Raw genomic sequence first — 18,374 nt, forward strand, 5'->3', positions numbered from 1 at the left:
CAGTCCGTCTGACAGAACCCTTAGACGTCTTTTGGAGGGGATTTATCACACTCCCTCCCAGATCAACAGTCTTAGCTCCTCCATAAGAAGTCTGTCTGACAGAAGCCATAACGGTCTATTTAAGGGGAGAGGCCACAGTCCCTCCAGGAGGAGGCCTCAAAGTCCTTCAGGGGAAAGCCCTAGCAGTCCCTTAAGAAGTCCTCGCATTCCCTCAAGGAGAATCCCTCACAGTCCCTCAAGGAGGAGCCCTTGCAGACCTCTAGAGAGAAGAGGATGCAGTCCCTCTGTGAAGAAGAGTCTACACAGTCATTTTGGGAGGAGCCAACAGAGTCCCTCTTCTCTGAGATGCCTCAGTCCCTCAAAAAAGAGCCATCTCATTCTCATGCGAAGGTCACGGGGCAGTCCTTCAGAAAGGAGCCATGGTGATTTCTCTGAAAGAGCTTTTTCCATTCCCTCTCGCTGGAAGAGATGTAGTTCCGGTGTTGGACTCTACCCCAACATTACCTGGCAACAGCCAGGTATGCCTGGCCAACTATAAAAGGGGCTGCTTTTCCCTTCTTCTTTCTCTTACTGCTGCTCTCTTGCCCCCTTTCTCCCCTCTTTCCCCATTCCCTGGCTGGCCTCAACTTCTTTGCTCTCTCCTTCTCTCTGCCTTCCTCTGTTGCTACTACTCTCTTAACCCTTCTCCCCATACCCTAAATAAACCCTATCCTATACTATAGCATCATGTGTGTGGTCCCTCAGGGGGAAGGGATGCCTTGGTATGGGCCTGCGGAGCTATCCCCTTGCCCCACACCTCACCACAGTCCCGTAGAACATATTATATTTCTTTATCTTTTTATAATCACAACATCTGGAATAAGCCCAGGACAGTTCCTCTAACCCAGGCTACACAGGCATTCTTACAGACTCATCCTGTCATTCTGAGAGAACACAGTATAGTCCCTCTGAAAGCAGACACAGTCATTCTGAGAAGATGCACAGAAGTCTCTCTGAGAGGAACCAGCACTGTCACTATGAGAGACCCTGTCACAGTCCCAGGGAGAGGCTCAAGCATCGTTCCCCTAATGTTTCCCCTAACGATCTTGGCTAAAGAGGTCATGTCTTCCAGGGACCATACCGAAAATCCAGACGTGTGGAGGCACGAAGTTAGTGGATAAGGAGAGATCTGCCCCTGTTAAGTGTATTCCTGCTCAGCCACTGCCTGCACCCTCCGCACTGAAAGAGCTATCTGGGAGGGAAGGGGAAGAGAATGGGTCTGTAATTTAAGATCAATAAAGAAAAGTGCGATTTGAACCCCATTAGCATCTGTAAGACCACTTTTGGGATGGGTGGGACCTGCTGTGCAAATGCAGGTTCAGAGGACCTTCAGACTCCTCCCATTTGCTCCAACCCTCTCTTCCAGTCAGCCTCCCTTCTCTCCTGTAGCGATGGGGGCGGGGTCTCAATGGAAGCTGAAGATGAGTTGTCATGTGACTCCTTTTCCACTGCAGACCCTCAGATGTCACTAGGCAGAAGTAGATGTTCAGAGCAGGGCAAGCAGAGCGGAAGTGCCTTTGCTCTGGCTGGAGCCCTTGGGTGAAATTGTTAGGCGTGGAGGGGGAGTGATATCTTCCAGACTTGGTGTAGTCACTGCCGCGAGTTTCTTGGTGTGACCATTATACTTTGGAGATAGAACTGTCGAGTAGAGAATACACGGTCCGGTCCGTTGCTTTTGTCTTGAATTCATAGTTGGTTTTATTCAGAGCCCAGTAGGCCCCACCCTTTTATATTAGATCCACTTACTTACTTCCCCCTCGCCCCCCCCGTTTTATTTTTATTGCCTATTCTTCGTATCCTCGGACTCAGTTCCTCGACATATTGTAATTATTCATAATCCTTCAGCATCCCTAGTGCCTCCCGTTGCTGTATAATATATTACATTTATTTTTCCGTGTTTTCTTTTCAAGCCTCCATCTAGGATAGGGTTTTGAGAATGGGCAATGATGAAAGCTCTGATATTGTCAACCCGTCTGTACAACGTAGACAGCTTCACATCTAGGCACAGGGGGATTCATCTCTTTGGGGACGAGGTACAAAGTTCCTTGGCACTCACTCGTGTGCTTGCAATTTGCTAGACCCGGGACCCACATCCAGTAAGCAGCAGAGGAGCACCAGGATCCTGGGAGCTAAGAAGTAAGTCAGGCTTTCTGAGGACATCTTTGTAATTGTGTAGACAGTGCTGCTAACGATGTCTGTGTCTGTACTGTGCAGCGTCACAGCCACCAGACAGGTATGGCTTTGGGGCACTTGAGATGTGGCTACAGAAGGACAGAATGACAAATTCTATTTCATTTTAATGGACTGAAACTTCAATAGCCATCTATAGGTAGCGCCTACTGGATTGGACAGTGCAGATATCAGCCTAGTGTGGGGGAAAGAAAACCTACCTTGCAATAAAACTACAGTCTAATAAAAATGAGTGTGTTTCAGTTAGTGGTATCCCTGCATGTCCTCTGCCCCCACATCACATATGTGCTCATAATTAATTTGATGGACTCTGGGAGGGAAATAAAAATTCCTATGAGCAGTCTTTATATTTCCAAGCTACTTGGTTGCATCACTGATTCATTATTTTGTGTAATGAATGTGCTAAGTTTCTCCATGGCTGATACAAGAGAAAAGATTTTATTAACTTGGACTTCCCTGGTGAGTTCACTTAGATAACACTTAGGAAATGTCTTCTCTGTACTGGCTGTGTTGGGCTCCCAGGCATGAAAACAGCTGTTGGTTTCAACAGATGAGGTGGGAAAACATGGCAACACAATCCAGGGTAACAGGAATTAAACTATTTTTTAAAGTAGGGCTTCACTATCTGGAAATGTCCTCTGACACTTAGGTTGGCCTGTAACTTTTTTTCTTTTTAATATTTTTATTTTCTATATTCTTTGTTTACATTCCAAATGATTTCCCCTTTCCCAGATCCCCCCTCCCCATATGTCCTATAAACCTTCTTCTCTCCATCCATTCTCTCATCACCTCCCTCCTTTTTCTCTGTCCTTATATTCCCCTCCAATGCTAGATCAATCCTTTCCAGGATCAGGACCCTCTCCATACTTCTTCATGGGAGTCATCTGTCATGCTATTAGTGCCTTGGGTATTCATAGCTCACAGAAGAGTTTTTTACTTTTGAGAATAGTTTTAGCTATCGTGGGTATTTTGTTATTCCATGAATTTGAGAGTTGCTCTTTCTAACTCTATGAAGAATTGAGTTGGGATTTTGATAGGGATTGCTTTCAATCTGTACATTGCTTTTGGCAAGATGGCCATATTTACTATATTAATTCTGTCAATCCAAGAGCATGGAAGATTTTCCATTTTCTGAAGTCTTCTTCGATGTCTTTCTTTACAGACCTGAAGTTCTTGTCATACAGACCTTTCCTTTGTTTGGTAGAGTCACACCAAGATACTTTATAATGTTTTTGGCTATTGTGAAGGGTGTCATTTCCCTAATTTCTTTCTCACCCTGCTTGTCCTTTGAATACAGGCAGTCTACTGACTTGCTTAAGTTCATTTTATAACCAGCCAGTATGATGAAGTTGTTTATCAACTATAAGAGTTCTCTGGTGGAGTTTTTTGTGTCACTTAAGTATACTATCATATCATCTGCAAATAGTGATAGTTTGACTTCTTCCTTTGCAATTTGTATCCCTTTGACCTCCTTATGTTGTCTAATTGCTCTAGCTATAACTTCTAATCCTATATTGAAAAGATATGTGGAGAGGGGGCAGCCTTGTCTAGTCCCTGATTTTAGTGGGATTGTTTCAAGTTTCTCTCCATTTAGTTTGATGTTGGCTACTGGTTTGCTGTATATTGCTTTTACTGCATGTTTACTGGCATGGTTACATATGGGCCTTGAATTCCTCTTCTTTCCAAGACTTTTAGAATGAAAGGATGCTGAATTTTGTCAAATGCTTTTTCAGCATCTAATGAAATGGCCATGTGGTTTTTTTTGAGTTTGTTTATGTAGTGGATTGCATTGATGGATTTCCGTATATTGAATCATCCCTGCATCCCTGGGATGAAGCCTACTTGATCATGGTGGATGATCTTTTTTTTTTTTTTTTTTTTTTTTTTTTTTTTTTTTTTTATGTGTTCTTGGATTCAGTTGGCAAGAGTTTTACTGAGTATTTTTGCATCGATATTCATAATGGAAATTGGTCTGAAGTTCTCTTTCTTTGTTGGTTCTTTGTGTGGTATTGGTATCAGCTTAATTGTGGCTTCATAGAACGAGTTGGGTAGTGTTCTTTCTGTTTCTATTTTGTGGAATAGTTTAAAGAGTTTTGGTGTTAGGTCTTCTTTGAAGGTCTGATAAAATTCTGCACTAAAACCATCTGGTCCTGTGCTTTTTTTTTTTTTTTTTTTTTTTTTTTTTTTGACGACTTTCAATGTCCACTTCTATTCCTTTACCAGTTATGGGACTGTTTAGACGATCTATCTGATCCTGATTTAGTTTTTTTATTTGGTATCTTTCTAGGAAATTGTCCATTTTCTACAGATTTTCCAGTTGTGTTGAGTATAGGCTTTTGCAGGAGGATCTGATGATTTTTTTAATTTCTTCAGTTTCTATTGTTATATCTCTCTTCTAACTTTGTTAATTTGGATAATATCTCTATGCCCTCTGGTTAGTCTGGCTAAGGGTTTATCTAACTTTTGATTTTCTCAAAGAACCAGCTCCTGGGTTTGTTGATTCTTTGTATGGTTCTCTGTTTCTACTTGATTGATTTCAGCCCTGAGTTTGATGATTTTCTGTCTTCTATTCCTCTTGGGTGAATTAGCTTCTTTTTCTTCCAGGGCTTTCAGGTATGCCGTTAAGCTGCTAGTGTATGCTCTGTCCAGTTTCTTTTTGGAGGCACTCAGAGTTATGAGTTTTCCTCTTAGCACTGTTTTCATTGTGCCCATAAATGTGCGTATAGTGTACCTTCATTTTCAGTAAAGTCTAAAAAGTCTTTGACTTCTTTATTTCTTCCTTGACCAAGGTATCATTGAATACAGTATTGTTCAGCTTCCATGTGTATGTGGGCTTTCTGTTGTTTTTGTTGCTATTGAAGACCACCCTTACTCCATAGTGATCTGATCGGAGGCACGGGATTAGTTTGATCTTATATCTGTTGAGGTCTGCCTTGTGTCAAATTATATGGTCAATTTTGGAGAAGGTACCATGAAGTGCTAAGAAACAGGTATATTCTTTTGCTTTAGGATGAAATGTTTTATATATATTTAACACATATATGTGTTAAATCCAACTGGTCCAAAGCTTCTAATAGTTTCACTGTATCCCTGTTTAGTTTCTGTTTTCCTGATTGGTCCACTGAGGAGAGTGGAGTGTTAAAGTCAGCCACAATTATTGTGTTAGGTACAATGTGTGCTTTGAGCTATAGTAAAGTTTCTTTTTTGTTTGGTTGGTTTTGGGTTTTTTTATTTTTATTTTCTAAATTCTTTGTTTACATTCCAAATCCTTTCCCCTTTCCTGGTTCCTCCTTCCCCATATGTCCCATAAGCTCTCTTCTCTCCACCCATTCTCCAATCACTCCCCTCCTTTTTCTCTGTCCTGGTCCTTTTCAGGATCAGGGCCCTCTCCTTACTTCTTCATGGGAGTCATTTGATATGCTATTTGTATCTTGGGTATTACGAGCTTCTGGGCTAGTTAATATCCACTTATCAATGATTGCATTCCATGTATATTCTTTTGTGATTGGGTTACCTCACTTAGGATGATATTTTCCAGATCCAACCATTTGCCTAAAAATTTCATGAATTCATTGTTTTTAATTGCTGAGTAGTATTCCATTGTGTGAATATACCACATTTTCTGTATCCATTCCTCCATTGAAGGACATCTGGGTTCTTTCCAGCTCCTGGTTATTATAAATAAGGCTGCTATGAACATAGTAGAGCATGTGTCCTTATTGCATGCTGGGGAATCCTCTAAATATATGCCCAGGAGAGGTATAGCAGGGTCCTCTGGAAGTGTCATGTCCAGTTTTCTGAGGAAATACCAAACTTATTTCCAGAGTGGTTGGACCATTTTGCAATCCCACGAGCACTGGAGGAGTTTTCCTCTTTCTCCACATCCTGGCCAACACCTGCTGTCTCCTGAGTTTTTAACTGTAGACATTCTGACTGGTGTGAGGTGAAATCTCAGGATTGTTTTGATTTGCATTTCCCTAATGACTAATGATGTTGAGCATTTCTTAAGGTGCTTCTCGGCCATCCAAATTTTTTCAGGTGGAAATTGTTTGTTTAGGACTGTACCCCATATTTTAATAGGGTTATTTGGTTCCCTGGGGTCTAACTTCTTGAGTTCTTTCTATATATTGGATATTGGTCCTCTATCAGATGTAGAGTTGGTGAAGATCCTCTCTCACTTTGTTGGAAGAACTTCAGGTCTCTGAAGAAGGAAATCGAAGAAGACCTCAGAAAATGGAAAAATCTGCCATGCTTGTGGATTGGCAGGATTAATATAGTTAAAATGGCCATCTTGCCAAAAGCAATCTACAGATTCAATGCAATCCCCATCAAAATCCCACCTCAGTTCTTCATAAGGTTAGAAAAAGCAATTCTCAAATTCATCTGGAATAACAAAAAACCCAGGATAGCTAAAACTATTCTCAACAGTAAAAGAACTTCTGGGGGGAATCAGTATCCCAGACCTCAAGCAATACTACAGAGCAATAGTGTTAAAACTGCATGGTATTGGCACAGTGACAGGCAAGTGGACCAATGAAATAGAATTGAAGACCCAGAAATGAATCCACATACCTATGGTCACTTGATCTTCGACAAAGGAGCTGAAAGTGGGGAAAAGATAGCCTTTTCTTTTTTTTTTTTTTTTTTATATTTCTTTTTTTTTAATCGATATAATTTATTTACATTTCAAATGATTTCCCCTTTTCTAGCCCCCCCCCACTCCCCGAAAATCCCGTAAGTCCCCTTCTCTTCCCCTGTCCTCCCTCCTACCCCTTCCCAGTTCCCCGTTCTGGTTTTGCCAAATACTGTTTCACTGAGTCTTTCCAGAACCAGGAACCACTCCTGCTTTCTTCTTGTATCTCATTTGATGTGTGGATTATGTTTTGGGTATTCCAGTTTTCTAGGTTAATAAGCAGGCTGAGAAAGAAATTAGGGAAATGACCCCCTTCACAATAGCCACAAACAGTATAAAGTATCTTGGGGTGACTCTTACCAAACATGCGAAAGATCTATATGACAAGAACTTCAAGACTCTGAAGAAGGAAATGGAAGAAGACCTCAAAAAATGGGAAAACCTCCCATGCTCATGGATCGGTAGAATCAATATAGTTAAAATGGCCATTTTGCCTAAAGCACTATACAGATTCAATGCAATACCCATCAAAATCCCAACTCAATTCTTCACAGAGTTAGAAAGAGCAATTATCAAATTCATCTGGAACAACAAAAAACCCAGGATAGCTAAAAGTATTCTCAGCAACAAAAGAAAATCTGGGGGAATCAGTATCCCTGACCTCAAGCAATACTACAGAGCAATAGTGTTAAAAACTGCATGGTATTGGTACAGTGACAGGCAGGAGGATCAATGGAACAGGATTGAAGATCCAGAAATGAACCCACACACCTATGGCCACTTGATCCTCGACAAAGAGGCTGAAAACATCCAATGGAAAAAAGATAGCCTTTTCAACAAATGGTGCTGGTTCAACTGGAGGTCAGCATGCAGAAGAATGCGACTTGATCCATCCTTGTCTCCTTGTACTAAGCTCAAATCCAAATGGATCAAGGACCTCCACATAAAGCCAGACACTCTGAAGCTAATAGAAAAGAAACTGGGGAAGACCCTTGAGGACATCGGTACAGGGAGAAAGTTTCTGAACAGAACACCAATAGCGTATGCTCTAAGAGCAAGAATTGACAAATGGGACCTCATAAGATAGCCTTTTCAACAAATGATGCTGGTTCAACTGGAGGTCAGCATGCAGAAGAATGCGAATTGATCCATTCTTATCTCCTTGTACTAAGTTCAACTCCAAATGGATCAAGGACCTCCACGTAAAACCAGACACACTGAAACTAATAGAAAAGAAAGTGGGGAAATCCCTTGAGGACATGGGCACAAGGGAAAAGTTCCTGAACCGAACACCAATAGCTTATGCCCTAAGATCAAGAATTGGCTAATGGGACCTCATAAAATTACAAAGTTTCTTTAAGGCAAAGGACACTGTAAAGTTTCTTTTATGAATGAGATTTCCCTTAAATTTGGAGAATAGATGTTCAGAATTGAGAGTTCTTCTTAGTGGAATTTTCCTTTGACCAGTAAGAAGTATCCTTCCATGTCTCTTTTGATGACTTCAGGCTGAAACTCAATTTTATCCTATATTAGAGTGGCTACTCCGGCTTGTTTCATGAGACCATTTGCTTATAAAGTTGTTTTCCAGTCTTTTACTCTGAGGTAGTGTTGTCTTCGACACTGAGGTGTGCTTCCTGTATGCAGCAAAATGGAGGGTTCTGTTTACATATTCAGTCTGTTAGCCTTTGTCTTTTTATTTGGGAATGAGTCCATTGATGTTAAGAGATATTAAGGAAAAGTGATTATTATTCCCTGTTATTTTTGATGTTATTTTTATATTTGAGTGGTTATCTTCTATTGGTTTGATGAAAGAAGATTACTATCTTGCTCTATCCAGGGTGTAGTTTCCCTCCTTGTATTGGTGTTTTCCACCTATTATCCTTTGTAGGGCTGGGTTTGTGGAAAGATATTGTGTAAATTTGGTTTTATCATGGAATATCTTGGTTTCTCCATCTATGGTGATTGAGAGTTTTCTGGGTATAGTAGTCTTGCCTGGCATTTGTGTTCTCTTAGAGTCTGCATGAGATCAGCCCACGATCTTCAAGCTTTCATAGTCTCTGGTGAGAAGTCCGGTGTAATTCTGACAGTTCTTCCTTTATATGCTACGTGGCCTTTTTCTCTTACTGCTTTTAATATTCTTTATTTAGTACATTTTGGGTTTTGACTAGTATGTGTATTTCTGTTCTGGTCCAGTCTATTTGGAGTTCTGTAGGCTTCTTGTATATTCATGGGCTTCTCTCCCTTTAGGTTAGGGAAGTTCATGGAGCAGGACAAATTTTAGCCATTAAAAATAAGCAGAATAGCACAGCACACTGGAAATGCCTTCGCAGATCTTTAGATGAGGATTTCAATTCAGTAAGCAAGACAGATATATGCAGCATAATTTAGGCATTTAATGTAAAAGTCAAAAGCCCATCAGAAAGACAAGGATATTTGATGGAATGGCTAGAAAATGTGCTTTTATTCATAGGATATTTACCATAAACAAAGTTTTTTCTGTTATTTGAGCCATTTCCAATTTTATTCTCTGTTTGCTTTTCAATTAGTTTTTTATGACAAACGCTAAAATTTGACCCATTTTCTTTTCCTAGTACTATCCAATGACTGACTAACTACATGATGAAATTATATTCGAAGAAAGTTAAAGGACTGTGGCTTAGAGTTAAGAACATTAAATTAATTAGGGACCAGGGGCATCCATCAGTACAGTGCATGCTTACAGTACTGAGCAAGGCTCTGGTCCAGTAACCTGTACCAAAAACCAGAAACAAAACCCCACAGGAACAACAAACAAGAATCAACAAAAGAGAAATATACTGAGAAAAAACTGAAAATATTTTACCACTTGATTTTTAAAACTCAGTAAGAGGTATAAACACTATTTCACTTAATCAACTTCAAAGCATTATAATTCCAATATACAAATAAAACAATCCATAATGTGGAATGGCTCAAGGGTAGTCACTAACTACAAGAAATATAAATACAAATGAGAGTGTGCGCCTTTGCTGTCCTAGCGTCTGATGGCATAAAGCACAAGAAAAGAGAACTGCCCCCAGCCGCCCCACTTCCGTTTCAGGACAAACTGACAACCACACAGGAATAAACCAGATCCCCCTGTGCTATGCTTTGACCTGACCAGCAGCATCTCGCCAGAGAATGCTGTGAGGAACGAGAAAAACATCTAGCTGCATGGGAAAACATCTGGATAGAGAGGGAAGAGCGAGCCAGGCAGCGCTATGAGAGGCACCTGGACATGCAGAAGAAGCTAGAGGAGCAGCAGCTGGAGGAGGAGCGGGAGGAGGGCTGTGGTGGAGGAGGAGAGGAGGCAGACTGGAGGAGGATTAGGGGCTCCATGAAGCTGTTGTCCGACGGACAATGGAAAGGAGCCAGAAGCCAAAGCAGAAGTATAACCGCGGCCATCGCGAAGCCATCTCCATGGGAGCTCGAGCACCCACGGCGGAGATCCAGACAGGTGGTCAGTATCTTTCCAAACAAGCCGATCCTGTCGTCCTTGTCTGCAACTGTGCTAAACTGTTCAGATAGAGGAAGAGGTGGCTGCTTGGTGCATGGAGCAGACAGTGCTTCCCTCAGCTGGCTAGCAGACCGAGTCAGCCCTTATCCACCAGAACGCACATATTCTTGCTCTCAGTCATCCGGGTGCTGGGAGTTCTGGGTGCCAGCCTTCCAAAGAAAACCTTAAATGACTCATAATGGCAGTTTTGTTTTGCCAACTTGTTTCTCATTCGGTCAGACTTCTCTCATGCCTTTGCAATGCGTATGATCGCTTGGTGTCCATTCATCTCAGTCTTGAGGGCTCCGCCTCATTTTAAGACTCTCATCACCGTGTCCTCCAGCAAAGGTCTTAACGGAGTTTGGAGTTTATGTATCCTATAGGTTTACTGTACATAAATATGTAGTTATTCATAAAATGGAAGTTTTGTCTTCTATCATGGATGAAACAATCAAGCTTTGTAGAAAAGCTACTTCTTTTAGTAAGTACAAAGATTTTAAACAAAACCAAAGAATTACCATGTAATGCAAAGCACTCAGTTTTTAAAAATGATAAGTTATGATGATCTTGACTATGTTTTTACAAGATCAGAAAGTGTCATGTCTTAATCTGTAATAAGAATGCAATGTACACATGTTCTGTGTGTCAGTTTATATATCTTGAATTTTATAATGTGTGAGCATTGTAATATATTATGTGCATGTTAGTGTTAATCTATAACATGGTAAATGTTTGAGAAAAAAATAGATACAGATGAATGGAAAGGCACACTACAAAAAGCTTGTTTTCAGCTTGATTGTTGGTGCAGAATGTGTGGTGGGGGCAGGCTGCCTGGCGGCTGCCTTAGCTTTGCTTGCCTGGCTGGCTCGGACAGCAGTCTCTAGGCGAGCTTTCAGTTCAGGAGCAGCCCCCATCACTGTCTTGAAAGCATGTGGGTACAGAGGTCCAATATGCATTAAGTTCTGGAGTGCAAACTCATGAAGATCTTTGGAGATCGGACTTGCTGAGGCAAAAGAACTTTCATCCAGCAGGTAAGAAATCAGAGTGGGCACTAGAAGAGCGAGTAACTGGACTCCTGGAACAGAGAGCAGAAAGGACTGGCATGACTGGAGAGCGTGCAGATGGACTGGGTTTTGGGGGTTTGTTTTTTGTTTGTTTGTTTGTTTTTCAGGACAGGGTTTCTCTGTATAGCCCTGACTGTCCTGGAACTCACTCTGTAGACCAGGCTGGCCTCAAACTCAGAAGATTGACTGTTTTTTTGTTTTTTGTTTTTTTTTTACAGACAATTGTGAGCTGTCGTGTGGATGCTGGGAATTGAACCCAGGTCATCCAGTGCTCTTAACCACTGACCATCACTCAGTCCTGCAGCTCATCATCTATAATAATAACCATATTTTATGTAATATATAACATTTATTTGTGCAACTATAGTTTAATAGCAAACAAGGCTGCAGCCATATCTATGAACTAAATAAATCTCAAAAAGTAAAGTTTAAAACATCAGTACAACTAAAGCATTACAATTTCCATCTTCTAATAGGATCAATTTGCACTATTAGTAAGATGTGCCAATAATACTTGGTTTTACTTGGATTATAAATGTTTTATACTACAGCAAGAGTTTTAAGAGAAAAAATAAGTATATAGTTAGTAAATACATATAAAAAGTAACTGGACTTTTTTTTATTTGATATTTGCTTTATTTACATTTCAAATGGTATCCCCTTTCCTCGTTACCCCTCCAAAATCCCCCTATCCTATTCCCCCACCCCCTGCTTACCAATCTCCTCCCCTCCTCATTCTCCTGACCTGGCATTCCCCTAAACTGTGGCACTGATCCTTCACAGGACCAATGGCCTTCCTCTGCTACATGTGTAGCTGCAGCCATGGGTCCGTCCATGTGTACTGTTTGGTTGGTGGTTTAGTCCCTGGGAGCCCTGGGATTACTAGTTGGTACATATTATTGTTCCTATGGGGCTGCAAACCTCTTCAGGTCCTTGAGTCCCTTCTCTAGCTCCGCCATTGGTTAAAATTCAAGACTAAATGCTATGCAAAATAAAGGTTAAGTGTGGAGGTATAGCTTGGTGAGAAAATGGATGTGCCTGGGTTTAATATCAATTCACAGGGATAAAAATGGTAAAAAAAAATCACTTAATAGGATTAGATAGACTAGGAGGATAGTAATAAATAAATGAATAAGGACTTGAATGAATGATGTTACTTTGATAACATTTTTTAGATTTTTAAAACTCTTATATAGTCATATGACTTTAAGAGGACCTTTACGTTTTGAATTATCATTTAACTTTTTTGACCTCTTTGCAAATGTGATCTCTTTTCATGAAAAACTTTCCCAGAAACTTGTGAAGAAAGTTGAGAATTTTGACAAGCTATTGTGTGACTGGAGACACAGCTCAGCAGTTGATCACATGCATGAAGCCATGGACTCAAGTTTGCAGCAGGCACAAAATGAAGTCATGTCAGAACTGTGGCAGTAAGGAAGAGAGGACCATTCACAAGAATTTATTACAGGAAGCAATAAATTAATGTGTAAGTTACTTGGATACAAAGTAGGATTAACTGTATTTCTATTTTTATTTTGCTAACTATAAACTTCATAGACAGGACTTAATCTTATTCACTTTGTAATGGTAACACTGATCTTACTGTCCTTCAATATTTAAAGTACTTTGGAACTGACTTGCCTTTCAGTTCCTTAACAGATGCCCAGTTTAGATTTAAGCTTCACATGGAGACCAACAGAGATGAGACCCCGCCCCTGCTTAGCATGGAGGCCAGGATTCCATGTGAAGGGGAAGTCTTTCCCCGCTCAGGAAGAGGGTCTTGAAAATTAGGAGCAGCTTAATGTTTAATCATAAGGCATTTGTTGGGAATTTAGCCTTCCCACAACAATTAAAAATCCAATTTGAGTGTGCATCTGCATACATTTCTGGTTCAATAAAGGCATTTTACAGTTTTCATGAAGCAAAAGTTAAGTATCAAATCCTGAGGTATCTTATGATACTTGGTGCTTCTACTTCATGGTTATAACAGAAGGTTTATGCAATTTTTATTTTATTTTAAAAATTATATTAAATCTATACTGTTTCTAGTTCTTAAAAACACATTGCTAGAAAATTAAAACCGGAATCCATGTGTTAAAATGCCCTCGGTAATTCACTGAGTAATTCACTGAAAAATAAATATACAGAAACCCAATATGTTGTACTAGTAACATGAGCAAAAACATCATGTACTCAGACCATAACTGCTTCTCAGAAAGCTCACTGCTACAAAGCCCATATTTAATGTTAAGATTCATAAATAACACAGGTCTTCATTTTGGACTAGTGGCATTTAATCAGAAAATACTTACTGTTCTGTTCTTCCCCAAGAGCAACCAATGTTTCAAGAACTTTAATTCCTTCTTGGACAGCCAGAAGTTCCGTGGTACTGGCTGGTCTGTTTTTCTCCACAGCTTTCAGCTTCGCGACCACTAGCGGGGCTAATGAGTGGATGTAGGGAGTAGAAAGCGCGCGATTGGAATGCTGGAAGACCGAGAGGAGAAGCTGGTAGCATTTGGCTTGAACCTATGTAAAAGAGAGATTTTAATTAATGCAGCAGGTCTGAGTCACACTGCACCTAACAGCTCCTGAAAAGGACAACAATGGAACTTCATGCTAACAAAATGAAACTGGAGATTAGAGAAATTCCTTATATATGAGTTACCAAAATCATCAGGCTTATATAACCAATATTTCTACTGTGTGGGAAAGTCAGAACTAGAAAGCCTGATTTCTTTTCAATTCTTCCTTTAATGTATAATTGTTTAATTTTAATGCAATAGAGTAAGAGAGGCTAACAAAAGGCTGAATAAAGCTATAAAAACACTATTTAGATGCATCAACCCCTTATGATTCTTGGAAACAACTGTTTCATATCAATTTCTAGGACTAGAAAGGAGAGTCCCATTGGATATACCTAGATTAGATAAGCCTCATACTAGCTTTTTCTTTTCTTGTCTCTTGAGGCAAGTTCTCATTATATAGTTCCAGTGAGCATGGAACTCACTATGTAGACCAGGCTAGCTTCAAATTTGTAGGGATGGGGTAGCCTCTGCTCCTGAGTGCTAGCATTTGTCATCATTCTCATTGTGTAAATTTGTTTCAATACTTTGTCAGAAAGTAAACCACCAAATTCCTCTGCAAATAGAAAAGTGTGAGGGACAGTTTAAGAATGCAGGTCACTGAGCTACAAATCTGAAGATTTTTAAGGAAACTCAGCGTGGAGGCAGGAATGTTCTATACTGATTTTCTTTTCCTGGTGTGCAGCATGTTTGAGAAGCCTTAACTTGGACTTTGACAAAATAAACCATAAAACATGTTCATTGAAAGATGCAATAGTGACAGTGACGCAGGCCTTTTAATCTCAGCACTCAGGAGGCAGAGGCTGGCTAATCTCTGTGAGTTCAAAGCCAGCCTGGTTCACAGATTCCACAGATCCCTCAGATTCCACAGATCCAGTTCTGGGACAGCTAAGCTACACAGAGAAACCCAGTCTGGGGGATAGGGTAACAGAAAAGATGCAACAATGTTATCCTTTAACATCCTTGGTATCACTGAAATAAATGGTATGAAACAAAACCCAGGTAAAGTCTCTAATAATTATGGCTAGGTTAATAAAATATTTCATTCATTAGACAATTTCGGCATATGTGAGTATCTATATATGTCACTTGGAGCACATAAACACAGAGCTCTTAAACAGCTTTTCCATTTAAAAGTCACTCTACAGGCTGACCATACAGTTATGCAGGTAAGAATGGGTGTGGTGGCACACAAGTACGTGCACACACACAGACATCACACATATGCACACAGTACAAATAAGGAGATGCAAAAGATGAAGCCGTAATGCAGGCATGGAAGTTCTTGTCACACGCATCATCAGCTCTTAGTGGGCTCATCTGAAGACCCCTGAGAAAGTAGGCTTTGGTGGGGTAACTCACCCATGGGTCATATGAGTTCAGGGCACTTTTAAATCTGTTCATGCAGCCATTCTGCAGGGACTGCACTCCTATTATTTCACTGCTGGCAGACCACAGGAAGAGCGCAATGGCTGTAAGCATGCTTGCTTCATCAGGCGCGGGCATACAGTCATCTACGAAACAAAAGGCAAGTAACGTGGGGAGATTTGGGGGTTACAGATGTGGACAACACTCTTCCAAGGTTTACTAGAGTGTGTCTCAACCTGAAAAATACAGATTACAAAATTCTCATTGTGGAACTATGGTAGGAATAAATGCTTCAGGCACACTTTTTAAATTGGTGTGTTAAAGTTTGACAGGAAGCAGACAGTTAAGACAGACTCTGCAGAGCACTTACTATAGAAACGAGAAATGCAGCATTATAATGTAGAATTGTGGCAGACGCCATCTTGACAAAATAATGAAAGTTAGATTTGCCATGGTGCTGCATAACCATAAACCCGGCAGAGGGAGTTGGAGGCAGGATTATCAGCACAAATTTGAAGGCAGCCTGGTGACAGAGTGACATCAGGCCAGTGTAGACTACAAAGTACAACTTTGTCTTAAAAAGGAAAACCCAAAGGTCTAAAGAGATGCCTCAGCAGTTAAGGGTACTGGCTGCTCTTCCAGAGGATCTGGGATCAATTCCCAGCATCCACACGGTAGCTCATGGTTGTCTGGTGCTCTATTTCTAGGGGATCCAATGCTCTTGTACAAGCACACATGCATATGGAAATTAAATAAATAAATAAATAAGTAAATAAATAAATAAATAAAGTAGATTTTGTGTGTTTATTTGCTTCCTTATTTGAGACAAGGTCTCTCTCTATAGATTTGGCTGACTGTTCTAAAACTCACTATATAGACCAGGCTGGCCTCAAACTCAGAGATGCACTTGCCTCTGCCTACTGAGTGCTGGGACTAAAGGTGTGTGCCACCAACCCTGGCCTAGACATTCTGGTGGCCAAAACATTCTGGATGTTGGATAAAGCAATATTATATGTTGTCTTACATGACTGTCTGAGAAAGATATACATTACTTATGTGATATTCCTGCTCAAAAGGTATAAACTGAATGTATATTAAAACAAGGTGAAAATTGAACAACTATAAATTAAGGAACATTCTACACAATAGGTGTCCTGTCGTCTTCAAATCCAGGAATATGCATTGACTGCATGCTCGTGATCCTAGCACTGAGGGGTAAGGGGGGCAGAGAGAGGAGTATCCCTGAGTTCCAGGCTAACCTAGTCTATGTGACTTCCAGAACAGCCAGGGCTACACAGAAAGCAACAAAACAGAATAAAACCAAACTCGGAATACTATAAAAGATAAAGGCTAGGGAAATGTCCCAACGAAACATGAGAATAACGCAGAGAAAAAGGCATTCTTAGGGCAACTTCTGAAATTTACATTTGAACAGCAATAACACTGCATCAATGCTAAATTCCTAAGTTTGGCAATTCTTTTGTGGGTATTTAAGGAATTTCTCTGTTCTTAGGATACCTATGAAGTATTCAGGAGTAAAACCTCACAAAAATGTTGGCATATTCTCAAATGGCTCAGTAGAGTTAATTAAGATGAGGAACAGTAGTGATATATGAATTTCACTAGGGCCCAATGGAGTGGGAGGCAGTATCTATGACAATACTGGACAATACTGAAGTCCACAAATCTATTCTCCACCATCTTATTAAAGTTTGAAATTCTTTTAAAATCAAACGTTCTAAAAATGAAGAAAAGTATTGCAACAGTTTTAAAGGACTCATTGCTCCCAGGAGGATTTCTGAGTGAACGTACACACAACTTTTAAGTGCAGATCCTCAATTCTTTAAATAAGAAACATTCCAGGCTGGAAATGCTCTCCATAGCAAGCCTGCCCTCACTGTCTAAGGACTGGGATTAGATATGAGCCTTGATGCCTGGCTGTGAAAAGGTTTCAAAAACAAGGTGGCAGACTTTTCCTTCTTACTCTGTTTTCACAGCAATGATATTTTATTTAAAAAGAAAATACAATTTAAGTGGGAAAAGATAAAAACTGTGAAAGTGTACTTCCCCTGGATTAAAAATGAATATAAAAATGTTTATATTCACCAAGACAAGGACAAGTCAAATTGATGTACAGAGATTAGATTAGCAGATGTTGCTGATGGAATCATAAATTCATAAAGACACAGTGGACATCAATTTGGCATTATATGATGAAAGTGGTATTGAAATATGTATTCTCAGTCCTCATATGTGCCATTAAAAAACATGAGGCATCTTTAAGGATGTTTATCACAACTATCTTTGTAATTGTGGAAAATTAGAAATTAAAAAACATACTCATTGACAGATAACAAGTAACTGGCAAATTGATTGAAAAGATAAAATAATGAAATTTTACTAATATAATAAATTTACTTAATTAAAAAACATAAACAAATACCATATATTTCATAATTACTTATCTTACTCAATATAAGCATGAACATATACATATATATTTGCTAACTAATACATATTTTTTTAATATTTTTATTTTCTATATTTTTGTTTGCATTCCAAATGATTTCCCCTTTCCCAGATGCCCGCTCCCCATATGTCCCATAAAACTTCTTCTCTCCATCCATTCTCCAATCACCTCCCTCCTTTTTCTCTGTCCTTATATTCCCCTCCAATGCTACATCAGTCCTTTCTAGGTTCAGGACCCTCTCTGTACTTCATGGGAGTCATTTGTTATGCAATTTGTGCCTTGGGAATTCAGAGCTTCTGGGCTAATTAGTATTAACATATTAATATATAATATGTAATTAACATATAATATGTAATTAGCATATACTAATATAATTAACATATAACATAATAAACATATTAATATTACATATTAACATAAGAAATCCCTCACTTCTATATACAAGCATAGGATAAAATATTTCAATATCAAGACTGTAGCTTTATTTGGGGATATGTTAGGATACAGTCATAAA

General features: G+C 39.7%; 1 protein-coding gene across 2 annotated transcripts in view; it reads right to left on the reverse strand.

Moving 5' to 3' along the window:
* Nucleotides 1–9,294: 9,294 nt before the first annotated feature.
* Heatr5b (HEAT repeat containing 5B) overlaps nt 9,295–18,374 on the reverse strand; it is an 87,087-nt gene continuing 78,007 nt past the window's right edge. For both annotated transcript variants that reach the window (XM_052186397.1, XM_052186398.1), the window contains exons 34-36: nt 15,385–15,536; nt 13,753–13,966; nt 9,295–11,451 (exon numbers count right to left, since the gene is read on the reverse strand). In XM_052186397.1, the coding sequence (XP_052042357.1) occupies nt 11,147–11,451; nt 13,753–13,966; nt 15,385–15,536 (671 nt within the window). In that variant the 3' untranslated portion in view covers nt 9,295–11,146. The remainder of the gene's footprint in view (nt 11,452–13,752; nt 13,967–15,384; nt 15,537–18,374) is intronic.

The sequence above is a fragment of the Apodemus sylvaticus genome, chromosome 6 (assembly GCF_947179515.1).
Source record: "Apodemus sylvaticus chromosome 6, mApoSyl1.1, whole genome shotgun sequence".
In the NCBI taxonomy this organism is placed as follows: domain Eukaryota; kingdom Metazoa; phylum Chordata; class Mammalia; order Rodentia; family Muridae; genus Apodemus; species Apodemus sylvaticus.